Source organism: Fundulus heteroclitus, chromosome 20 (genome assembly GCF_011125445.2).
Source record: "Fundulus heteroclitus isolate FHET01 chromosome 20, MU-UCD_Fhet_4.1, whole genome shotgun sequence".
Lineage (NCBI taxonomy): Eukaryota > Metazoa > Chordata > Actinopteri > Cyprinodontiformes > Fundulidae > Fundulus > Fundulus heteroclitus.
Window position 1 is genome coordinate 2836216 of NC_046380.1, and position 22584 is coordinate 2858799.

The 22584-nt window shown below is 43.5% G+C and overlaps 3 protein-coding genes across 3 annotated transcripts in view; 1 reads left to right on the forward strand and 2 right to left on the reverse strand.

Moving 5' to 3' along the window:
- LOC118567219 (nuclear factor 7, brain-like) overlaps window positions 1–22584 on the reverse strand; it is a gene marked incomplete in the record, with an annotated part of 854268 nt that overhangs the window by 241451 nt on the left and 590233 nt on the right.
- The window catches only part of stab1 (stabilin 1), a 100921-nt gene that overhangs the window by 67019 nt on the left and 11318 nt on the right, over window positions 1–22584 (reverse strand). The window contains exons 10-23 of the mRNA XM_036151762.1: window positions 22316–22443; window positions 20909–20985; window positions 19492–19614; window positions 13268–13405; window positions 13096–13167; window positions 12123–12236; window positions 11993–12046; window positions 8154–8234; window positions 7927–8085; window positions 7304–7366; window positions 6959–7051; window positions 3688–3774; window positions 3493–3604; window positions 2734–2920 (exon numbers count right to left, since the gene is read on the reverse strand). Of these exons, the coding sequence (XP_036007655.1) occupies window positions 2734–2920; window positions 3493–3604; window positions 3688–3774; window positions 6959–7051; window positions 7304–7366; window positions 7927–8085; window positions 8154–8234; window positions 11993–12046; window positions 12123–12236; window positions 13096–13167; window positions 13268–13405; window positions 19492–19614; window positions 20909–20985; window positions 22316–22443 (1488 nt within the window). The remainder of the gene's footprint in view (window positions 1–2733; window positions 2921–3492; window positions 3605–3687; window positions 3775–6958; window positions 7052–7303; window positions 7367–7926; window positions 8086–8153; window positions 8235–11992; window positions 12047–12122; window positions 12237–13095; window positions 13168–13267; window positions 13406–19491; window positions 19615–20908; window positions 20986–22315; window positions 22444–22584) is intronic.
- Window positions 15732–19104, forward strand: LOC105919497 (nuclear factor 7, ovary). The gene has a single exon (XM_012854827.3). The coding sequence runs from the start codon at window positions 16052–16054 to the stop codon at window positions 17444–17446; it is 1395 nt and encodes a 464-aa protein (XP_012710281.2). The 5' UTR covers window positions 15732–16051; the 3' UTR covers window positions 17447–19104.

The window sequence follows — 22584 nt, forward strand, 5'->3', positions numbered from 1 at the left end:
ATGCACCGACAACCTTGCGGCCACAGCTCCGACTAGCCGCCTCAACAATAGAGGCGCGGAACATGGTCCATTCAGACTCAATGTCCCCCGCCTCCCTCGGGACGTGTTTAAAGTACTCCCGGAGGTGGGAGTTAAAGCTCCGCCTCACAGGGGACTCCGCCAGACGTTCCCAGCAAACCCTCACAGTACGTTTGGGCCTGCCCGGTCGGACCGGCTTCCTCCCCCGCCATCGGAGCCAACTCACCACCAGGTAGTGGTCGGTGGAGAGCTCCGCCCCTCTCTTCACCCGAGTGTCCAAGACATGCGGCCGCAGATTAGATGAAACGACAACAAAGTCGATCATTGAACTGCGACCTAGGGTGTCCTGGTGCCAAGAGCACATATGGACACTCTTATGCTTGAACATGGTGTTTGTGATGGACAATCCATGACGAGCACAGAAGTCCAACAACAAAACACCACTCGAGTTCAGATCAGGTGGGCCATTCCTCCCAACCACGCCCCCCCCAGGTCCCACTGTCATTGCCCACGTGAGCGTTGAAGTCCCCCAGCAGAACGAGGGAGTCCCCAGGAGGGGCACTCTCCAGTACCCCATCCAAGGACTCCAAAAAGGGTGGGTAATCTGAACTGCTGTTCGGCGCATAAGCGCAAACAACAGTCTGAACCCGTCCCCCCACACGAATGCGGAGGGAGGCCACCCTCTCATTCACCGGGGAAAACCCCAACGTGCAGGCACCGAGATGAGGGGCAACAAGTATGCCCACCCCAGCTCGGCGCCTCTCACCATGGGCAACTCCAGAGTGGAAGAATGTCCAGCCCCTCTCAAGGAGACTGGTTCCAGAGCCAGAGCGGTGCGTCGAGGTGAGTCCGACTATCTCTAGTCGGAACCTCTCGACCTCGCGCACGAGCTCAGGCTCCTTCCCCACCAGAGAGGTGACATTCCACGTCCCAAGAGCCAGCTTCTGCAGCCGAGGATCGGATCGCCAAGGTCCCCGCCCTCTACTGCTACCCGTTGCACAATGCACCCGACCCCTTTGGCCCCTCCGACAGGTGGTGAGCCCATCGGAAGGGGACCCATGTCGCCTCTTCGGGCTGAGCCCGGCCGGGCTCCATGGGCAAAAGCCCGGCCACCAGATGCTCGCCAACGTGCCCCACCTCCAGGCCTGGCTCCAGAGTGGGGCCCCGGTGACCCGCGTCCGGGCGAGGGAACACGACGTCCAATAATTGTACTCATCATAAGGGGTTTTTTGGGCTGCGCTTTGTATGGTCCCTCACCTAGGACCTGTCTGCCTTGGGTGACCCTACTAGGGGCTTAAAGCCCCTGACAGCATAGCTCCTAGGATCATTGGGACACTTAAACCCCTCCACCACGGTAAGGTGGCAGCCCAGGGAGAGGAACTCGCTCGCTGAAAAGAATTTGTCACTCCGTTATTCTATGTGTGTGCAGAGTTTGCTGTTAAAAGATCGCTAGTGCTCGCATCCCTTTCAACATTGTCTTGATATCAGCTTAACAGCTGATTATCACCAGACAATACTTAACAGAGGGTTGTTTAATAAACATTAAATAACTTTAAACAGTGTATAATTGCACAACACCTGCTACCAGTCCATAACCAGTCAGATCTGTTTACCCCACTGATCTCTATTTATTCACTGGATTGCTGATTCTCCGTTGGTAATACACGTCACTGTGAAGCCACCAGCCGCCATATTGGTACTCCCTATTTTCCTCCAGTAACTACGGAATATGTGCATTCCCTAAAAGCATCAAACAGCGATGATCTCATGATCAAGGGGGGCTTAAGACTTTTAAAATGTCAAATGTCGTATACCTTTATGTTATGTACTAACACTATCAACTACTGAGAAAGTCATGTGCTGAAATATTTTGCATGTTATGTATATACACACACACACACACACATATAAAGATGTACACACATATATATGTGTGTACATCCAGACTGTAAATTTACCTGTGACACGTTTTCCCACAGCCAGAAAACTGCTTTGTTATTGCAACCAAATGCTATGGGGCTCTGTGAGAGTAGGGAGTAGCAAGATGGAGGCCAATGACTTCACTTTTCCGGGCCTACCAGCAATCCAGTGAATAAATAGAGATCAGTGGTTTACCCTCTCATCCACCACCCTTCCTCTGATCAGTTCCACTTGTTAACCGTAATTAGTACTCGGCTCCGTTCACCTGTTCATGCCACTATTTATACCCGTCTTAGTCTGCTCCAATTTGCCAGATCATTACGAGCCTATTGGTCAGTCTTATCCAGCGTTACTTTTTCAGATTGACCTGTTGATACTGACCCGATTTGCTTCTGGAGATTCTGAGCCAGCCTGAGCCCTGTATACCTGTTTTTTCTGCCTTGCTCTGACTGCTAATCTGTGTTGCCTGACCGTAGCCTGTTCCTGGACTATCTGAGCTTGCCTGACCCCTGTCTGTTTATCTTGATCACTTGTGTACCTAACCTGGATCTGTTTTACTGACTCTGAGCACAGATTCTGCTCTGGACTGCTCTGCACTTCTGATTACCCGGTTTTTGACCAAGGACTGTTATTGGCCACAAACTCTGTCTTATCCTGGCCGTCATACTGCCTGGCTGTAATCCCGGTTCCAACCCACAACCTGTCTTTTAATAAACCTTCTTAAATATACTTCCTGCTTGTCTGGCTGAATACATTTTATTATTAAGCCGTCATTGTAGTTGTTGGACATCTTACTTGTAATCCAGTCCGGTGTGCGTACAGTAGGCGTGGATGTGGCAGTGGGCCAGGAGGCCATCTACGTTGCAGGGCGTGGCCTTCTTGTCACAATAATCCCCGGAGAATCCCTCCAGACACGACCCTCTGCGGCAGAGTCCGCCGCTGCCGGGCCGGTTATCACACACGCCGTGAACGCAGCGGCACTCTGAGGACACGGCAGCAGATCGGTGCAGATCAGCCAGAGGAAAAACTCAGTTAGCGGCCGTCAGAGTGGCTCAATGAACGTCAGCTTAGGGCTGGACGATATAGAAAATAACATATTGATAAAATAGAAATCAGATTGGTCGATATCGATTATTAGCAACAAATTCAAAACATGTATTTTAAGTGCAACCCTAGCCATTTTATGCTGTTGCTTCACTCAACCAACTTTTACCAAAGCTGAAAGTTTTTAAAAAAGAAAAAAGAACATGTGCTCTCTGAACTCTTTTAAGGGGGCGTGGCTTGGTTCCTGGGTCTGCGTTGTGATTGGCTGGGAGGATGTAATGACTGTAATATTAACCTACATGGCTATAATACAAAAGGAAGGAAAACTGTTATTCTATTGAACTTTTATTGACCCTTTTTTCTAACATCAATATACGTCTATCAATCGATATATATCGTTATTAAAATAATCGTCAAGCCCTACGTCAACTTCAAATACAATTAACGCTTAAACAGCAACATAAATGGTTTAAATCCTCTTCGTGGCCGTGATGAGAAGCAGACGGTAACCTTCGTCGCAGTTGTCTCCGTGTTTGGACGGGTCTGAGCAGATGTGACAGGCCAGTCCTTTGAACCCCGGATGACAGCTGCACGACCCGTTACCGTGGAATCCGTCCATACACTGAGGACCGGGGTGGAAACGCATCGTTAGGAGCCAAATTAGCCAAATAAGGAATGCAGTGACGTTCTCTGGACGTTCCTCACCGTTCCCTTGTCGTAGCAGGGATGCTGGAACCCTCCGATGCACGGCTTACAGTCCGGACCGTAGAAACCTTTGCAGCATTCAGCCACCTGTCCAACACAACACGGTCGTCACAAGCCGGTAAACATTTAATGCTGACTGGATGCTGCTGCTGAAAACTCTGAAATATCTCTGATTCTCCACATTCTGACGTTCCCAAGTCAGAACCAGGGTCTGAGGTTCTTTTACTGGAAGCAAAACGTGTGAGCAACAGGTTTTAATCTATTTAAAGTCAAGACTACTTATACTGTATAAACGGAAACTAATAAATAAGTTCAGAGAACGCTGGGAATATAAAATAAACGTAAATAAAACCCAGATCTTGACCTTCAATCATACTCCATCCCCACAAATAAAGAGAACATATCAAAATGGCAAACCAAGACTATTTAATATCTCAGTGTGACTTTAACAGCCCAGCTCCTCCCTATAAAGCAAAATATGAACAAACATCTCTAGATTAGGAGAAACACAGAAAGATGGTCAGTTCTGTTATCATTAGACCTAAACATCTTGCCTAGACTGTTATATTTCTTCCAGATCGTCTAGATTTATTTTTACCAAAAAGATTATGTACACCACCACTGGGAAAAGACTAATTAAACTTAAAAGACAGTTATCATCAATCGATGGATGACGAGGATTATAGCGTAAAGTGGAAAGATATTAAGAGGACAATAGAAAATACCCTAATCCAGTCCCTGCCTGGCGACACCAAATTAATGATGTCGTTGCCAGACTCAATTGACCCACTGACCCGACACACTTTGAATATATGACTTGATTTGATTAAATAATATAAATTGGAAAGAGAAGTAAAACTGTAACGTTGGTTAGCGTACAACGACAGATTTAGGCCAAGCTGACATGATCACAGCTTCAGCAAAGGGCCAAACTAATGAGGTATGGGAACATGATGACCTTTCAGGACTTATAGACGAGGTTAGGGCTAGAAAAAAGGGACCACTTCAGGGGCTTACAGTAAAAGGGTTGTTTTATAAAGGAAATATAACCTGTGGCATCCATGACTGGTGTGGTTGCTATAATGATGGAGACTTACAGCGGAGCCAAATCTAAGAAGGTGCCAGTACTTAAGAGAAACCTGAGAGATTTATAAACTGCTTCTGTACATTAAAGCTATAGCTGGTAATCCTGTTCAGAAACCCTTTTTGTTAGAGTGGATAAAAAGTCCTTCCATGCTGAAAGTAGTCAATACGTTATGTATTCACAAAAAGGAGGTTAAAAATTGGACCTTTGTGGGACCTGCAGGACCGTAAAAACTATAATAAATCCCTGCCATTCAGTCTAAACGGCAGAGATTGGTCAGAGTTTTGTTCCTGCTCTCACCCATAGACGTTATATACTCACCCCCCCTCTGCCCCTTAAGTTCTAGGAGAATCACTTTATCTATTGGTCGTCCCACATGACATCACGTAACGCCAGTGTGCGTGCTCATTCCTTGTTAGTTTCTGCTTGCTGGCTGTGCATGGACCTTCTAGTGTTTATCTGGTTAGCTTAGCGGTTAGCTTAGCGGTTAGCCGTTCATTGTAGCTCCACTGCTCTCAACGTTGACTTTGAACATGGCTGAGAGTCTTAAGAAGCGAACCGCATTCATGTTTGTGAGAAGAGGAAGGCCTCGGTAGAAAGAAATAAGACCAAAGTGGATTTGGTAGATTTTATTTCACGTGATCCTTCTGAAGAGCATAAGAACAAGTAAGACGGCCTGCAACATGCGCAGTTATTAAAAAAGCGACTTGGGGAAACTTCTGGAAAGAAAAATCGCCAACACGATCAGTAGGAGCCATTTATAGTTGTTGGTGTTTGGGTATGGTTTGTTTCTGGTTTATTTGGTTTGGATGGTGGTGTTTTGTTTAGGTTGACACACTGACTTATATTTTGCTCTACCACTGGTGGCTGTGTGGAGGGAAAGCTATATAGGTGAGAGGTCAGAAAGAGTTTGGGTGACGGAAGCTCATAGGGTTTTTACCGCTTTTCTTTAGCACAGAATAGCCTATGGCCATTGGTTAAGTTCTGTCAATCCATAATTACCCGTCCATCTCACTTGGATTATATTGTTTGTTGGATTGTTTATTCCTTTACAAATTGCCTTCAATAAATGGGAACACCCACAACTTATCTACCGGTCTGGACATCATTCTGTAAGCGCGTTAGAACCAGGATTCCCTGCACCCACAAGCAATTAAAAAGGTGGTTGACAGTCGCCACACTACCTTTAATGAGCTATGGAAGCAGGACCTGAATACTAATATTGCTCTGGAGGATTGTCACACTATGTGTAAAACACAATGCACAACCACAGATTCAAAAACATGGCCGGAGTTTGGGTGGAAAAAATGTACTCGCATTTTATCAGACCTAAATCTAAGAGTAAAGCAACAGGCTCCCCATACAGCTGGTGGCAGACTCGTGGACATCTTGGGATACGTAATACCCTGAGAACAGAGAATTATGTAGCTTGGAAGTTTGAACGATTGTCATGGAAAAACAAACACAGCTGATAACATGTGAAAAATAATGTAATAATACGAATAATGTGTTGGGCAGAGATTAGAGAGGTGGAAAGTATGACCTATCACCTCAGAATGAGAGAAACTGTTTTTGGGATAAAATGGGAGGAATGGAGATTATGACACAGGATGACGTATAAGGAACAAACGGCTTTAATCCAGAGAATCAGCTTCTCCATTAGGAACCACTTTAGGGAACAAAGCAGCGATCGGAACGTTTTAAGTTGTCAGCAACACAAGCCTTGAAGATCTTTCATGAAACTGCCGTCAGATATAGAGACGCAGGAGGCTGCTAACTTCATGTTATTTAATTCTTCATCTCCGCTGAGTCACTAATAACTAATAAGCAATAAAAACAACAGCGTGTGGACATATCACGTATTCTTGTGTCTGTGTGAGCATCCGGAGCCGGTGTCTGAGTCGTCATATATGTCACCATGGTAACACATGGTGGCAATGAAGATTCTCGATAAAGACACGTCTCTCTGCAGATCAAGACTTCATGTTTTTAACCTGTTCTGCTGCTACTAATAACAACAAAATGGCTGATTTCTAAAAGAAAAAAATAATCAAAATAAGATGAAATGTCTGGATTGCACTGAAGAGATTTCTGACTGTGTGCATTCTGCAAGCATCAGTATTTATTTGAACCAACGTGCAACAACAGACTGGAAAAATGAGGCGGAGCTGCAGTTCCTGCTCTCACCTGCTTGGTGGCGTTGCAGTATTTGGCGCAGCCTTTGTTGTAAGTTTGTCCGAAAGGAAGGTTTGCGTACTCACATCCGATCTGGTGAGTGTCCTGAGAAAAAACAACAACTGATTAATCAGATTTTTTAAATCAATGTTTCTGAACGCTGTGTGTCACAAAAAAAAAAACATCTTCAGGAATCAAACACATTTTTTTCTGGTCCAGGCAGAAATGATCAGAATCCTGGCTCATTATCAAGGATTCACTATAAATTTACTGCAGATCCACTGGGTGCAGAAAGGAAGCAGGATAAAGTTTGGAAATAAAATACGGTATTCTATTTATAGTTCAGTCATAATTTACCATTTCAACGCTGCCCTCAGGACACTGGGTCTCATAGAGGTAACTGCAGTGAACACACGGACCCTAAAAACAAAACAAATTATGTTTGGTATCAACATCCAATACTAATATTTCTGTTACGGACTTTAGTTACAGATAGAATATACATACATATATATATATATATATATATATATATATATATATACTATTTCAACGAGGTAAAAAAACAAGACCCCACTGCTGAAATTGCTGCCTTGCTTCAGTTAAACACCTGTAAATCCTGCGCTGCGTCACTATCAGGGTCACATGACCTAACAAATCCCACATGGCCGTCCCCCTCCAGACGCACAAAATTAACAATGTTTTTTAATATTGGCCAAGTTCTACTTATCGGACCGGTACCAGTCTGTTAAACGTATGACGGGCCGATGTATCGTGCGTCCCTTTGACAGTAACAGTGAAATACTAGTTACTGTCACAAAAACGCCGACATGCACGCTGAGTTTAAGTTGGAAACATGAACCACACAGATGGAACTGGAAAGTAATGAATAAAACTAAAACATTTATTTAAAATTAGCAGGATTTGAATCTGCAGAAAGTGTTTATTCAGTTTTATTGCTGGGACCCTCGTCTTCTCACCACAGTGATTTTGCTCTGGGTGACGTCGCAGCGGTGAGGCAGGATGGGCAGGATGGAGGGCGGGAACAGCAGCCCGTCGATCAGGTGGACGACGCCGTTGGACGCCATGATGTTGGCGCTGGCCAGCCGGACCCGTTTCTCCCCCAGCAGGATGGCCCCCTGGTGACGAGCAGAAGCTGTGGGACGAACGCTCCTGCAGGCTTTAATAAGCGAGTCGGGCTACTTACGTCGTCAGAAACCGAGATGGTGAGCGCCTGATCCGCCATGGTCCGGATGAGAGGAAGGTTGGCCAACTCATCGACTGTTAACTGCAGTTACGAAAGAAATACTACCGATCAGAGCTTCTTAGAGAAACTAAACAGTTAAAGTTTCTTCAGAGCTTAGGGGATGGTACTAAAGTGCAGAAGTTCTTGTCTTCTTGGGTCAGAGCGGCACACAGATAGCTTAGCATAAACGCTATAGTTTATGCTAAGCTATCTGGTTTGGGGTTTTCTATGTTCTTTATGTTTCTGGGCTTAGAGCAAAGGCTAAATGAGGATGCTATCCTGTTATTCATCCAGTCATTTTTCACTAAGCAGCAGTAATTCGCCAGTAGGGGTCAGCACTGCTGCACAAATGATATCAGCTCACTGAGCTATATCATACACTGGATTGCTGATTTTGCCGAAAAACTGAAGTCACTGGCCGCCATCTTACTACTCCCTACTCTCACAGAATCCCACAGGATTTGGTTGCAACAACAAGCAGTTTTCTGGCTGTGTGAAAACGTTTCACAGGTAATTCTACAGTCAGTGGATGTACTAACACTATCAACTACTAGGAAATTAGGTGCTGAGTATTTTACATGTTATTCATATTAAATATACATATTTGTATATACAAGTATGTGTATATGTATATATGTATATATATGTATACACATATGTAAATATATGTTTTTGTATATTGTTATTTATATATTTATAAATGTTAAACATATATATTTAAATGAATAAAATGCAAAATATTTCAGCACATAACTTTCTCAGTACTTGATAGTTTTAGAACATAATATAAAACTATATGGCATTTGACATTTTAGAAGTTTTAAGCCCCCCCTGAACATGAGAAAATCCTCGTTATTCGATGCTGTAGCGCACATATTCCCTAGTACTGAGGGGAAATAGGGAGTACCAATATGGCGGCTGGTGGCTTCAAAGCGACTCGTTCAAACAGACGGTGATTAGCACTCCAGTGAATAATATAGCTCAGTGTATCAGCTAGTGAGGCCTGTTTCCAAGATGGAGGCAGCAACTGTAAACCTGAACTGCTGTTATTGGAGCATTATAGTCACTGTGACCTGAGGCTACTACACACATGTGAGCTCTGGAGACAGGAGAGCGGCTGCTCCACGGTCCGCTGATTGCTAAGGCCAATGCTGCCGTATTTACTGTGCAGATAAAGATTGCCTAGGACAGATTGATTTTGGTTTGGTCTCACTACAGAGCTGCTGTCAGGTATTATTAGAGACGCGAGAAAGGCCGCACAGAAACAGGGCAGACGGGCGGCGGCTGGACCGTGGGGTGCAATTACTTTCCATCTATGTGATCTCTGTGCTGTTTCTCAATAAAAGTGCTGGATCACTCCACAGTTTCCTTATTCAATAAGCCTTGAAAGGTCAGTTACTGTTTGGATTCCTGTTACAGCTTCAAGCTTTGCAGACCTTTAATTAAATGTTGCTGCAGGAGCCAATTATTCTTTTCTTGTGGATAATCTAGTTAAGGTTATTTATTTTACTTTATTGTTTGATATTTGTTTTGAGATTATGTTTTCTGGTTATAAGGTTTCTTTGTTTCTGGTTAGTTATGAGCAATTTGGGTAGATTAAGTTTATAAAGAGGCTGTGGTAGGACCAGCATGCATCTGGGTGAGTGTATGTTTTTTTTTATCAGAACAAGAGAAGCAGGGAGGAAAATGTCAATTTCTGTTTACTTGCTTGCAAAGGAGAAATAAACCACAAACTAAAGGACTTTACCTGGAAAATTTATTTCTTTTTTCCTGCATAAATTACTTAGAGTCGTCTAGTTCCTAGAGTCTCTAAAAGTAGAATGGGAGGCAGATCCTTTAGCTATCAGGCTCCTCTCCTGTGGAACCAACTCCCAGTTTTGGTCTGTGAGGCAGACACCCCGTCTACTTTTAAGACTAATCTTAAAACTTTCCTTTTTGACAAAGCTTATAGTTAGAGTGGCTCATACCCTGAGCTATCTCTATAGTTGTGCTGTGATAGGCCTAGGCTGCTGGAGGACATCAGGGTCTAATTTTCTCACTCTACTGATTTCTACTGTTCTCCAGTTTTGCATTGTATTACATTGAAATGACTGTCGTCATTTCAGCTTTTAACTTTTTGCTCTCTCTCTTTTTCTTCATAGTAGGTACACCTGGTCTGGCGTTCTGTTAACTGTGACATCATCCAGAGAAGACGGCTCACCCGCTATTACCATCTAATGTAGAACAGATTACTAGATCAATGTGTGCTTCTGTGCTTTTTTGTTTCTCTTGTTGTGTCTCTGTTCTGTCTTCTGTAACCCCCAGTCGGTCGAGGCAGATGACCGTTCATACTGAGCCCGGTTCTGCCGGAGGTTTTTTTTTTCCCGTTAATGGGTGGTTTTTCTTCCCACTGTCGCTTCATGCTTGCTCAGTATGAGGGATTGCAGCAAAGCCATGTACAATGCAGATGACTCTTCCTGTGGCTCTACGCTTCCCCAGGAGTGAATGCTGCTTGTCGGGACTTTGATGCAATCAACTGGTTTCCTTATATAGGACATTTTTGACCAATCTGTATAATCTGACCCAATCTGTATAATATGATTGAACTTGATTTTGTAAAGTGCCTTGAGATGACATGTTTCATGAATTGGCGCTATATAAATAAAATTGAATTGAATTGAGTTGAATTATCCATGGTGCATCTGCGGCCGTTTCTTTTTGTGATGTCAAAGCTGGGCCACGACAGTTGCGATACCAAGAAGCTAGTATGACTTCATCACGAGCAACGGTGACTTTCTAAGACAAACCGCTGAAATCATCACTTTGCATCTCAGTTCAGCTCAGAATCAGTTTTCTGGATCATCAAGAACATCTCCTGGGTTCTGCTATAACCATATTATCCCCTGCAGAGTCATATTGCCACCGGTGCAGAGCTTAGTCTGCGCTGAAGACCACAATGAAGCCAAAGAAACCAGCGAGCAGAGACTGGAGTCCTGCAGGAAGTACAATCATCATCATGGAAGGGATCTTCCAGGAATCCAAGAACAGCTATCTGATAATCCAGCATGGCGAAGATCAGGACCAGCAGATGTTGGACCTGTGTGAAGGACAATCCCTGTTCTGATCCCCACTGAGAAGCTGCGGTCAGTCCAGACGTCAACGGACTGGGATGGACTCTGAGCGCTAAGAGGACAAGAACGGGTCGCCACCAATCAGGACTCGGTCCAGACGAGGACGTCCAGCAGGACGGAGAGACGTTAGTGAAGCTTTCACACGGGGAATGTTCCCTCTGAGGAGAAATCAGATGCTTTTAATCGATCTTCAGCGGAACAGGAACCGGTGAAACCTGCTTCCTCATCCTGACAGCGGTGTGGGTTTGTGTGTTTTTGTCTAAAATGATGTGAAACAGGAAGCAGCAGGACGGCTCTTTGGGTTCATCTAAGGAGCGTTTTTAATTCAGTTCAGGCTCTGGCCTCAGTCTACATTGGCCTCCAGAACAAAAGCAGTTTAACGATTTATTTTTAGATTATTTCACCAGATTTAATGGCGTTTCTTCTTGTTCTCCACGCACCAACGTCTCTCTGTCGCTAACGTTATGAATACATGAACAACAGTCAGACCCTTTGGACAGAAAGCCGGAGGAGTTATCACTACAAGCCAAGGTTGTAGAATAACATTTAAACATCTAAATTAGAAAAGTTACTGATATTTTAGAGGTTTTTGCTGCCAAAATATAATCAGGAAATACTGTAAGAATTAAAAAGGGCCACATTTCAGCTTCTCCTATAATAAAAGGTGAAACAAGGACCGGCGGGTCTTACCACAGCGTGGGAGAAGACGTGGTGTCTGAGCAGCTCCTGGAGTTTCCCTTTGGCCTGTAAGAGAAGCAGAGGAGCTGCAGCCGGAGCCTGAAGTCAGATGAAAGCCCCCCCCCCCCCCCAGCGTCCTTACATCGTTCAGCATGTACAGGATGCTGCCGTCTCGGGCCCGGTCCACCGCGTCGTTGGTGGGGACGAACACAGTGAGGGGTCCTGGTCCCCGGAGAGGAGGAGGAGAACCACAGTTCTGTGGAAATTAACAAACGGCTCCAGAGGGTGAAAACTCTCCTCTGCCGTAAAACCAGCAGCAGCTAATATTTAACTTTGTTTGGCAGAGAAACTGCTGTTACGCTATAAATAAACAGGATAAATCAGGTTAGCTCAGCTTCATCATACAGGCGTTCGAATGTCAGATTAAAATGATAAAAGATCTTCTCAGTTTTTAGTCCATAGATGATCGTCAATAATAATATCAGATATTTTTTTTTTTTCTGGGAGTCTGAAGACAAAAGACTGAAAATATCCTGCTTAGCAGCAGGAAATCATGTTTCTCTGTATAAATAGACGTTCTGGTTATGGATTTGAACCAATACCCGGTACCTGGGGAAGGCGGTCCCGCTTTCTCTAATCGAGAACTTCACGACTGAGAAACACCTTTTTCCACCGAGCTGTGAAAACTAAAAACCCACCCCTGCCCATCCCACCCAGAGACAGATGATCAGGCATCTTTTTATATGGCATATTTTAGTTTATTCTATATGTTGCTGTATTTAACTGCCTTGCTGCCATGTGGAGCTGCTAAAACAAATTTTCACGGTAAATGTTAATGACAAAGTTGACAATTAGGGATTTCAATCAATTCGATTCAATCAAAGGAAGGGAGGCGGGTTTAGTTTAGTATTCATCAACGTTGTGTCTAAACTAAAAGACATCATAGCAGACTATTCTCCTTTACATTTTCCTTCCAGCTTTGCTAACTATTTCAGCTTTGTCTTAAATAGTCACCTGCTTCATTTCTGTTTTCCTTCGACCTTATTCGATGAGGCTGCTGAGCTGTGATTGGACATCAGTTGTACTTATTCCACTTTAAACTTGTTCATACTCACATCAACCAGAGACAGGAAGCGGTTAAATCTTCCATCTTTTCTCAGAATCTCCCCGATCGTCAGGTCGGCAAACTTTGACACACAGAAACAAAAATTACAGAAAACAGTCCAAAAACCTTTTGACAGTGAGCCAACGCTGCTGAACGGAGGGTGAAGAGCAAGTCAAACCGACCCGTTCGTCCCGAGACGGCCTGCCAGGAGCGCCGCTTGTGATTGGCCGGTCGATGATGTGGATGATGCCATTGGCTGCTGCCAGGTCGGCCTGGATGATCGTGTAGAGCTTGGTAGGGTTGCTCATCAGGATGAACTTCTGCAGAGACAAGCACAGAACTGAGATTTCTGCCTTCTTACCAATGATATCTATATTTTTCATTGCAGCATAGGGGATACATGATAAGATTTATTTAAAATATTTCCAAAGCAACATCAGGTAAATATCTCAATCACAAGTCAGATAAAACTGATTTTGGTTTCATTTGAAAGTAGAACTTGTGCTCTAAATAACCAGGGGTTATAGCACTGAGTCCTATTATTTTTTTTTAAATTTTGGACGTAGAAGTTAATTTCTATGGGCTCTGGGAGGGTTCGCCCTAACGTGATGTCATCACACGCACTGTTGGCCGATACGTACAGCGCCCGCTCACGTTAGTATAATCTAACCTGAATATTGCTGTAGTTTCCATGATAGCAATATATTGCAAACGGTACTAACAGTGATCTTAGGGCCAAAATACTAGATAACAACTGTATGTTTTATGGCCACAGTGTAACTGTTCTATTGGGGAATCAAATTTACTGTATTTGAGAATTTAACATACTGTATTTCTCGGACTATTATAAAAATCCTTAACTTTTCTCAATAATTGATGATGCGCCTTATCTATGATCACCGTTCTGTTTACTGACTGATTTATGTGGTACAATGCACTCAGAAATCTGTTAAAATGTGTAAGTACGACTTTGGTTAGCAATGAAGCAGCATTACGGTACACTGTGTCACTATCTGATGGGACCCCTGAGCTGTCTACCAGACTGCCTGACTGTAATGTCTAAACTAGAAGTGCATTCATGTGAGGCAGCCTGGAGTACGCGCTAGCAGCAATAAACCTAGTAAGTTAATTTAATATAAAAGTTACATTTATTTTGACCTTATGTTAGAAACACGTCTGACAGAGACGGATAGAGAGATGTGGACGTGGAGGAGAGATATTACAATCTTGGGAAGAATATTTAGTGCGCCCTATGGTCCGAAAAATACGGTAAGTACAATTCATGTGCTGCCATCTAGTGGCAGAAAGGGAAACCACTTATAACACTCCAATGTAACAGTGTGACGTTAGCTGTCTGACTTTCATTTATTAGTATTTTACCATTTAAACAGAAGTACATCACTGCACATAACCCAACCCAAAAACCAGGGGTTAAAACAAGGAAGCCTCAAAAAGGGCCATCAAAACACTCTCAAGAAGGAGGCTTGGTGTATGTAGCTTTATTTTAACTTGATCAAACGGTTTTTGGTCTTTTTTATAAACATATAACTCGGCTTTATAACTTTTAAGAGAGGTGGTTGAGAAGGTGGCGAACCTTAAGTTCCTTGGGACACACATTTCAGCCAACCTCCGACTTTTATTTATTAGTATTTTACCATTTAAACGGGTCATCTTAGTATTCATCATAACATCTGCCCCCCCACTGCTTGACAAACCGCCCCTCAGGGAGCATTGGGTCGCCACTGGACGGCGCCCGGCCGCCTGTTGGCCAGTCAGCGTTCATTTTTAGATGCATGACTTGTGTTGGAGATTATGAAATTACAGAGACTGGACTGCAAAGGTGGTTACCATGGAAATTACAGATAAACTGGAGTCTGGAGGCCAGAGTCTGACATACTTGGATTGGACAGAATGAGTGATTAGGGGAAAATGTTTCAGCAAGGACACGTCTGCATTACAGCATCATCTTCTCATCAATGTGATGAACAGATCGCTGATACATTGTTACATGTATCGCTGATACATGGGTGGACACAGATGGTTCCTATTTAATGTCTGTGTGTGAGAACAAACGGGGTTCTCAGGTACCGGTTCCTTTGTGTTGTTATGAGAGCCCAGTACTGAAACTGTAAACATTTCTCTGCCTTTTATATTAAATATAGTAAAATATAGTTACGTTTTGTGTTTTTATTACCACAGAAGTCTACAATAGAAACACCACATTATTCAGATAAAAGAACCTGGGGAGACCATGAACAGGTCTATTATTTAACACTTGCTATTAAAATCTTCAGGCGTTTGTTTGGAGCTTATTGTAACAACATTCAATGAATAGGTAATTGTCTATATTTCATCATTGTGATTCATGTGTTTGTCTACATGTTTCTGCTGTTTTATTTCAGGGCTGCGTTGTAGTCGGGGGTCTTTCCATGAAGAGTTTCTGGTTGCTTTGTTGTATGAAAAATTTAGCATAAAGTTTGATTTGACTTGAAATCAAAGAGAATATTTCTGCCCAGAGAACGGAGGTCAGCCATACTGTAAAAACCAGCTAGAGATTCAGGCTCTGGCTGCTGCTGTAAAATTCTTCTCAGAGAAGGAAGTGGAAACACAAAAGGAGCTTTTATGACACAGTGGTTGTAAAAAAACACGTTCAGAGGTCAGGAAGTCATGAACGACGGCTCCACCTCCTCCCTGACAAGAAAGACAAACAGGAAGCAGCTTTTCCTTTTGTTCATCTGACAGGAGACTCCAAACGAGCACCTAGAAGATTCTCCTTAACAACAGAAACTGCAGACGGTAACGCTGGGATCACTGAAATACTAGATCTGTCACCTCAACCTGCCACAGACCTCCAGCTACAACCTGGGAGAGCTTGGCTCAAAAGCGAAAGCAACCGTCTCACTACCGCGTGGACCGGCTGACTTCTCCGGGGGATTGCTGCGTCTTCAGCCTCATTCAGAAGCAGAATGTCATCCAGCCCAGAGGAGGATCTGTCCTGTCCCGTCTGCCAGGACATCTTCAAAGACCCTGTCGTCCTGTCCTGCAGCCACAGCTTCTGCAGAACCTGCCTGCAGAAATGGTGGCAAGGGAGGAAATCGCCCGACTGTCCCGTCTGCAAGAGGAAATCATCAAGAGGCGAGCCGCCTCGCAACCTGGCCTTAAGGAACCTGTGCGAGGCCTTTGAGCGGGAGAGGCAGCGCAAAGCTTCGGCCGGCTCGGATCATTCCTGCAGTTTGCACTTTGAAAAGCTCAAGCTCTTCTGCCTGGACCACCAGGAGCCGGTGTGCGTCGTCTGTCGGGATTCGCAGACCCACAGCAGCCACCGGTTCAGGCCCGTCGGCGAGGCGGCGCTGGAGAACCGCGCAGAGCTGCAGGGGAACCTGCGGCCTCTCCGGGAGAAGCTGGCGCTCCTGGAGGAAGCCAGAGGAAACTGCGATCAAACCGTGAAGTTCATCAAGCTGCAGACCCAGCAGACCAAGAACCATATCAAGGAGCAGTTCCAGAAGCTGCACCAGTTCCTGCAGCAGGAGGAGAGGGCGAAAGTCGCCGCTCTGATGGAGGAAGAGGAGAGGAAGAGCCAGGCCATGAAGAAGAAGATGGAGGCTCTGGGCACAGAGATCAAGGCGCTTTCACAAGCGATCGCAGCGGCAGAGGAGGAGCTGAGAGCCGCAGACATCTTGTTCCTGAAGAACTACAAGACCACGGCCACGAGAGTGCAGCAGCGCCCCCTGCTGGACGACCCGCAGCCGGTTCCTGGAGCGCTGATAGACGTGGTCAAACACCTGGGCAACCTGAGCTTCAGCGTGTGGAGCAGCATGCAGAGCGTCGTGTCCTACAGCCCCGTGGTTCTGGACCCGAACACCGCCGACCCAGAACTGGTCCTGTCCTACGACCTGAGCGCCGTCCGGTCCGGGGACAAGAAGCAGATCCCGAGGAACCCGGAGAGAACCAGGTTCTCCTGCTCCGTGCTGGGCTCGGAGGGCTTCGGCTCGGGGAGTCGGCGCTGGAGCGTGGACGTCGGGGACAATGAGGACTGGGAGCTGGGCGTGCTGGGAGAAACGGGCCGGCGCCCCAAGGCTCAGCTGTGGAGGGTCTCCTTCGCCAACGGGAGGCTGACGGCGTTCTCCTCGTCAGAACCGGAGATGGATCTGCTGGTGAAGCAGCGGGTGAGGAGGATAGAAGTCCATCTGGACTTCGACGGGGGGAAGTTGTCTTTCTCCGACCTGGACACCAACAGAACCTTCCACACCTTCACCCATCGCTTCACCGACACCCTGTTCCCCTACATCTACACGGAGAACCGCGTCCCGGTGAGGATTATCCCGGCCAGCGTCTCTGTCAGCGTCCACAAACACACCTGAGACGCCCAGAATCAAGTCACCAGAATTACCTGGATTAAGATGCTAAACCTAAATTACTAGATTTTCTAAGAGGATTCGGGCCATTTTGATCTTTACGTATGAATATTTACCTTTAATTTTGAAAAAGAAACAGAAAATAAGATTATACGCTGGTAGTGAAACCCAGTGAGGTTTCTCAGACACTGCAAACTTGACGCTGGGATAGAAAAAGGAAAATGTTCTTCTAAAAGCTCGACGTGGCGACGGAGCCTAAAGCTGACCTTCAGGAAAACATTGAAATGTTTCTATAATCGTTTCTAATATCGACCATGATCTGAGTCAACTGACATTTCTCTATATTGGTTTAATGTACGATGACTTTGTGACACTTTCAATATTTTCTAAGTTAACTCAGGAAAAATGTTTCCAGACAGGAACCAAGAAAAAAACTGAAATCAATCACATTATTTTAGTACTTGATGTATTTTGTGGCTTTAGCTGTTTTTTATGTCAAATAATCAGATAAGGAATAAGAAAATCTGATATTGAAAGGGTTAAAAAACGGTTTGGTTTAAAACTAGGGGGCATTTGATTTATTAAAAATGTCTGGACTTGTTGTGTCGCTCTTTGGAGTTTGATTCTGGCTCCTGATGCTGAACTAGTCTTAGAGCACGCATCAGAGAAATAAAATCCATTTAAACTTCAAAGTTAACGTTTAAAAGGAGACGAGAAGAAGCACTGAATGAACTTAATCTAATTTTCAATTAGAAAAATATTTAGAAACAGCTGAAAGAAGGAACAAAATGCAGAAGTCTTCTTTCAGCCAGCTGGCTAGCAGTGTGCAGAAGAGGTGGGGAATCCAGGTTCAGAAAGTAAAAAGCCAGAGATTAGTTCCAGCTATTTGCATTTCTAGCTCCACAGCAGAGTCAGGGACTAAATAACTGGGTTAAAGGACCAGGATGAATGAAAACCCTGAAGCCAGATTTATCCACCTCTGGTGTGCAGCAACAGGTTGGGGAGGGGCAGGGCTGTATTAGTGCATGCTCCAATCAGCCAGAGGACCGCTTCACCTGATTTCCATGTTTAAAAAGCGTCTGGGACCTAAAGGACTGTAATTGTGAGTCAGTTTGTGTTAAATCACTGATTAAAGGAAGAGTCGGATGAAAGTCATCAGAAAACCTGCAGCTGCTGCTCAGCAAATCAATAAACGTTGATTTTACGTTTATTAGTTAAATCACGGGGAGAAATTAAATGTAGAGATCAATACCTCTGAACACCTGGTCCATGTTTATCCTAGTGGAAAATTATCTGCTGGGTTTTAATGAGCTTTTATAGCTTTTATTTTATTTTTTTATTAAATTCAATGTGAAATTAGGTCATCGAGGATTTTATAGAAATCTTCTGCTTGTTTGACGTGGGAAAACTAATTTTGTACCAATTTTTTGCATCTAAGCAAGATAAATCCTCTCTAACGATGACATCAGCCTGGAAGGGAAAATTAAGGAAAAGCTTTGTGTGGAAACAATGAAATCATTAATATTTACACCAGACATGACGAGGGAAGGGTTTCTGGGCTGTTTGACAGTTTTAGGCAACATGGATTTGTTGCTGAGTTTTAAATTTACATTTTTATTTCATTTTATTGATTATTTCTAATGTTGGGATGAATAAATATTAAATGAAAACCACTTTAAACCGACTTTGTGTTTTTTCAAATCATACAGACAGATTGGTCAGAAAGTTTCCTGTCCTCAGTGTTATGGTGATTTGTATTTTACATTCCCTCTAAATTTGTGAATATTTATATTGTATTTTAAAAAATTCCAGTTTTTATGCTGTCATAACATTTTATTTTGTTCTATTTATTTGCTACACCTTAAAGGTTGGTGAAAATATTCGCTGACATTAAACCGCTCTAACGTGTATTTTTTTTTATTTCTTCACGCTTCAAATTAACCCAGACTAAAACGCTAAATATCCCAGCGGGAGCCTTCTGGGTGATTAAATGTTTGCTGTAGTTAACAGACCAATCAGCATCCGGTTCCTGCAGGAACAGGATGAATTACCTGATTCACTTTGACTCTCATCTTTTCTCCGCCGTAGAGGTTAAAGTCTCGTCCCTCCAGATCTTTGTAGAGGTGCTGACCCAGGATCAGGTGGTTTTTGCACACCGCCTCCTCATCGACCCCCTGCAGACAGCAGCACATTTCAGCCGGAGCCTCGAACGCCGCACAGTTTTTCACTTTGAGACTAAACAATCGTCTGTGGCCGTATGATTTAAATACGGAGATGTTTTTAATCGGATTTAAACTGTTTAGCTCAGAGGCCTGAAATTAGGCTCCCTGTGGTTCTGATTATTAGAGAATCAACTAAAGTATGAATCTTCCTCTATTATTCTGGGTTTTACCCTTGAAACCTAACTTATAAATGAAACTAGATCACCTACAGAAGTAAAAACAGGAGCAAACTAACGGGTTTCTGTAACAAAGATCCAGTACCAGTTCTACAAACTGTCTTGACGGCCTCGACCCGACCACGACTAGAACGAGATTTATTCATCTAATCAGTAAAGTCTCCTCCTGGGTTTTATTTAACACAGGCTGTAGATGTAGAGTCAGAGTTAAATAACTGATGATGAGGAATAATCTGAGCAGGAAGCAATAAGACGACACTGTTGATTCATTTTGCTTGGATGTACTCCAGGGTCCAGAACCAGGACCTTCTTATCAACTGCTTTCTTTCTGACTTCCTGTACCGTCTATAAATGGTCACAGCAAGTCATGTCACTTCCTGTTTCCTCACTTCTTGTCAGCCTGATGCAGAGCTGTTTTAGATACTACAGGTTCTCCAGTAATATTTAAATGTGGCTTTTATTCATTTGATCTTTTTAACCAAACTTCATACATTGAGTTTTAAAAGCTTTTCTTCTGCTATTAGCTAGGAAGCTAACTGCTAGCTCAGCGCTAGCACCAGTACCAGAGGCTCGTCGAAAAACAAGTTTTGGCCCAATTAACACTTTAACAACGAGGGTTTGAGCTATTTATTTTGTTAAAATAGCTGTTTCAGCATAAATATAAGGATGTTTTTTTTGTGGGAAACCAGATTCAAGCTGTAGCTCAGGGCAAAATCAAACATTTGTTTTGGTCATTTCAATTTAAACGGAGGTTTTAGGGTGGTTTTGGCCTGTTTAGCTCCCTTTAATGAACTGTTCTGAAATCGCCTCAGCAGAACCACCATTGAACTTTAAGAGATTTGATTCAGCAGAACCAGACCTGGAAAAAGAAACCAGTGAACTAAAAGGCCTGTAGGTTGGTTTATTTAACACATAGTTTGTATTTGCCTTTCTACTTCTTGTTCGGCTCCTTCAGAACCTAGACTGTGAAACTGTAATTAGGAAAGTCAGTAAAAATCAAACCTGCGTGGTAAAACTGCGTAAATCTAGACTGTTGTGTGGAGATATCATTCAGAGAAGGTTTGACCCACACTCAGAGGTTGTTTCAGCACCGGGAAGAAAGCTGTGAAGGGTCCAGAATGGCCCAGAATCATCGAACAGCCCCTCTCTGTGAAAGACACAGAAAAACACACATTTACAGCATGAAAACTCAGATCCTTTACACCCAGAAATAAAACGTTTTTCTGTCTTTGGGTCACATTCAAGAACAATTTAAAATATCAAGTTTTTTCGAAGCATCAGAACGTTGAATTTTCTCCAACCAGGATGCAGCTTTCTGGAGAAGCAGCTCCCCACATGTCCTGGATCAGGACGCTTCATTGTTCCAACATCTCTGGACCTGCGGTGGCTCTCAGCACTTCTTCCTCCATCACTCAGAAGAAGAATCATCAGAGAAAGGTCCTCAGGTCTCCTGCCGTCCACCCTGCTCAGAAAGTCTTCTCCTCCTCCTTTTTATTCTGACCCACTGGTGACATGGTTCAGTCCTGCAGCTTGTTGGACCTCCTGAGGTTCTCTTCTCTGCAGCAGCTGCACCTCTCAGCTTGAAGTTCTGATCCAGAAAACATTTAGCTGTTTTTTGCAGCGCTGAAGCAGTTCTGCCCAGTGCGACTGGTTTAAACTTTGAGTTTTTCAAAAACTCTGTAAAATATCTATAACATTTGCGTTGTGACCCAAAACCATTTTCTTATAGGTGCTCATTCTGTCTATTATTATTATTATTATTATTATTATTATTATTATTAATTTTTCTCAGTTCAATTAAATTTTATTTATATAGCGCAATTCATGAAACGTCTTCTCAAGGCTCTATACAAAGTCAAATTCAATCATATTATAGAGATTGGTCAAAAACAATTTCCTATATAAGGGAACCAGTTGATTGCTTCAAAGTCCCAACAAGAAGCATTCACTCCTGGGGAAGCGTAGAGCCACAGGGACAGTCGTCTGCATTGTCCATGGCTTTGCAGCAATCCCTCATACTGAGCAAGCATGAAGCGACAGTGGGAAGAAAAACTCCCCATTATTATTATTATTATTATTATTATTATTATTATTATTACCATTATTACTACTACTACTATTATTATTATTATTACTATAAGGCAAGGCAAATTTATTTGTATAGCACATTTCAGTACAGAGAGAATGCAAAGTGCTTTACATGATCAAAATAGAAAGATATTATTATAACAATAGTATTACTATTAGTTTTATTATTACTATTATTAATATTATTATTACTATTATTATAACTTTTACTATTATTACTATTATTATTTCTATTATTACCACTATCATTACTATTGTTGTTATTATTATATCAAACGATCATTTCCCAGGATGAAAACAATGAATTAGAATCATAAGGTTCTACAGTGAAGCTGAGGCTGAATGTTTTAGCTCCTCAGATGCATTTTTCTTTTTTTGTCCAGTTTTACCAAACAAGGCGACGGCTCCGGTCAGATTCTCTCTCTGGTTTCCTCTGGAGTCCAGCTCCATCAGACGCTCCATCAGGTTCCCGTAGCAGCGCCGTCCGTCTCCGATCTGGCCCGGCTCGCACACACACCTGATTCACCAGGAACCAGAGCAGAGGGACGGGATTTAAACGTTTGTCTCATTTCCAATAAAGTTTCTAGAAATTAAGCTGAATATTAGCTTAAAGTCATTTCCTGGAGTACTGGGGAGGGGGGGAAACACGATACATCTA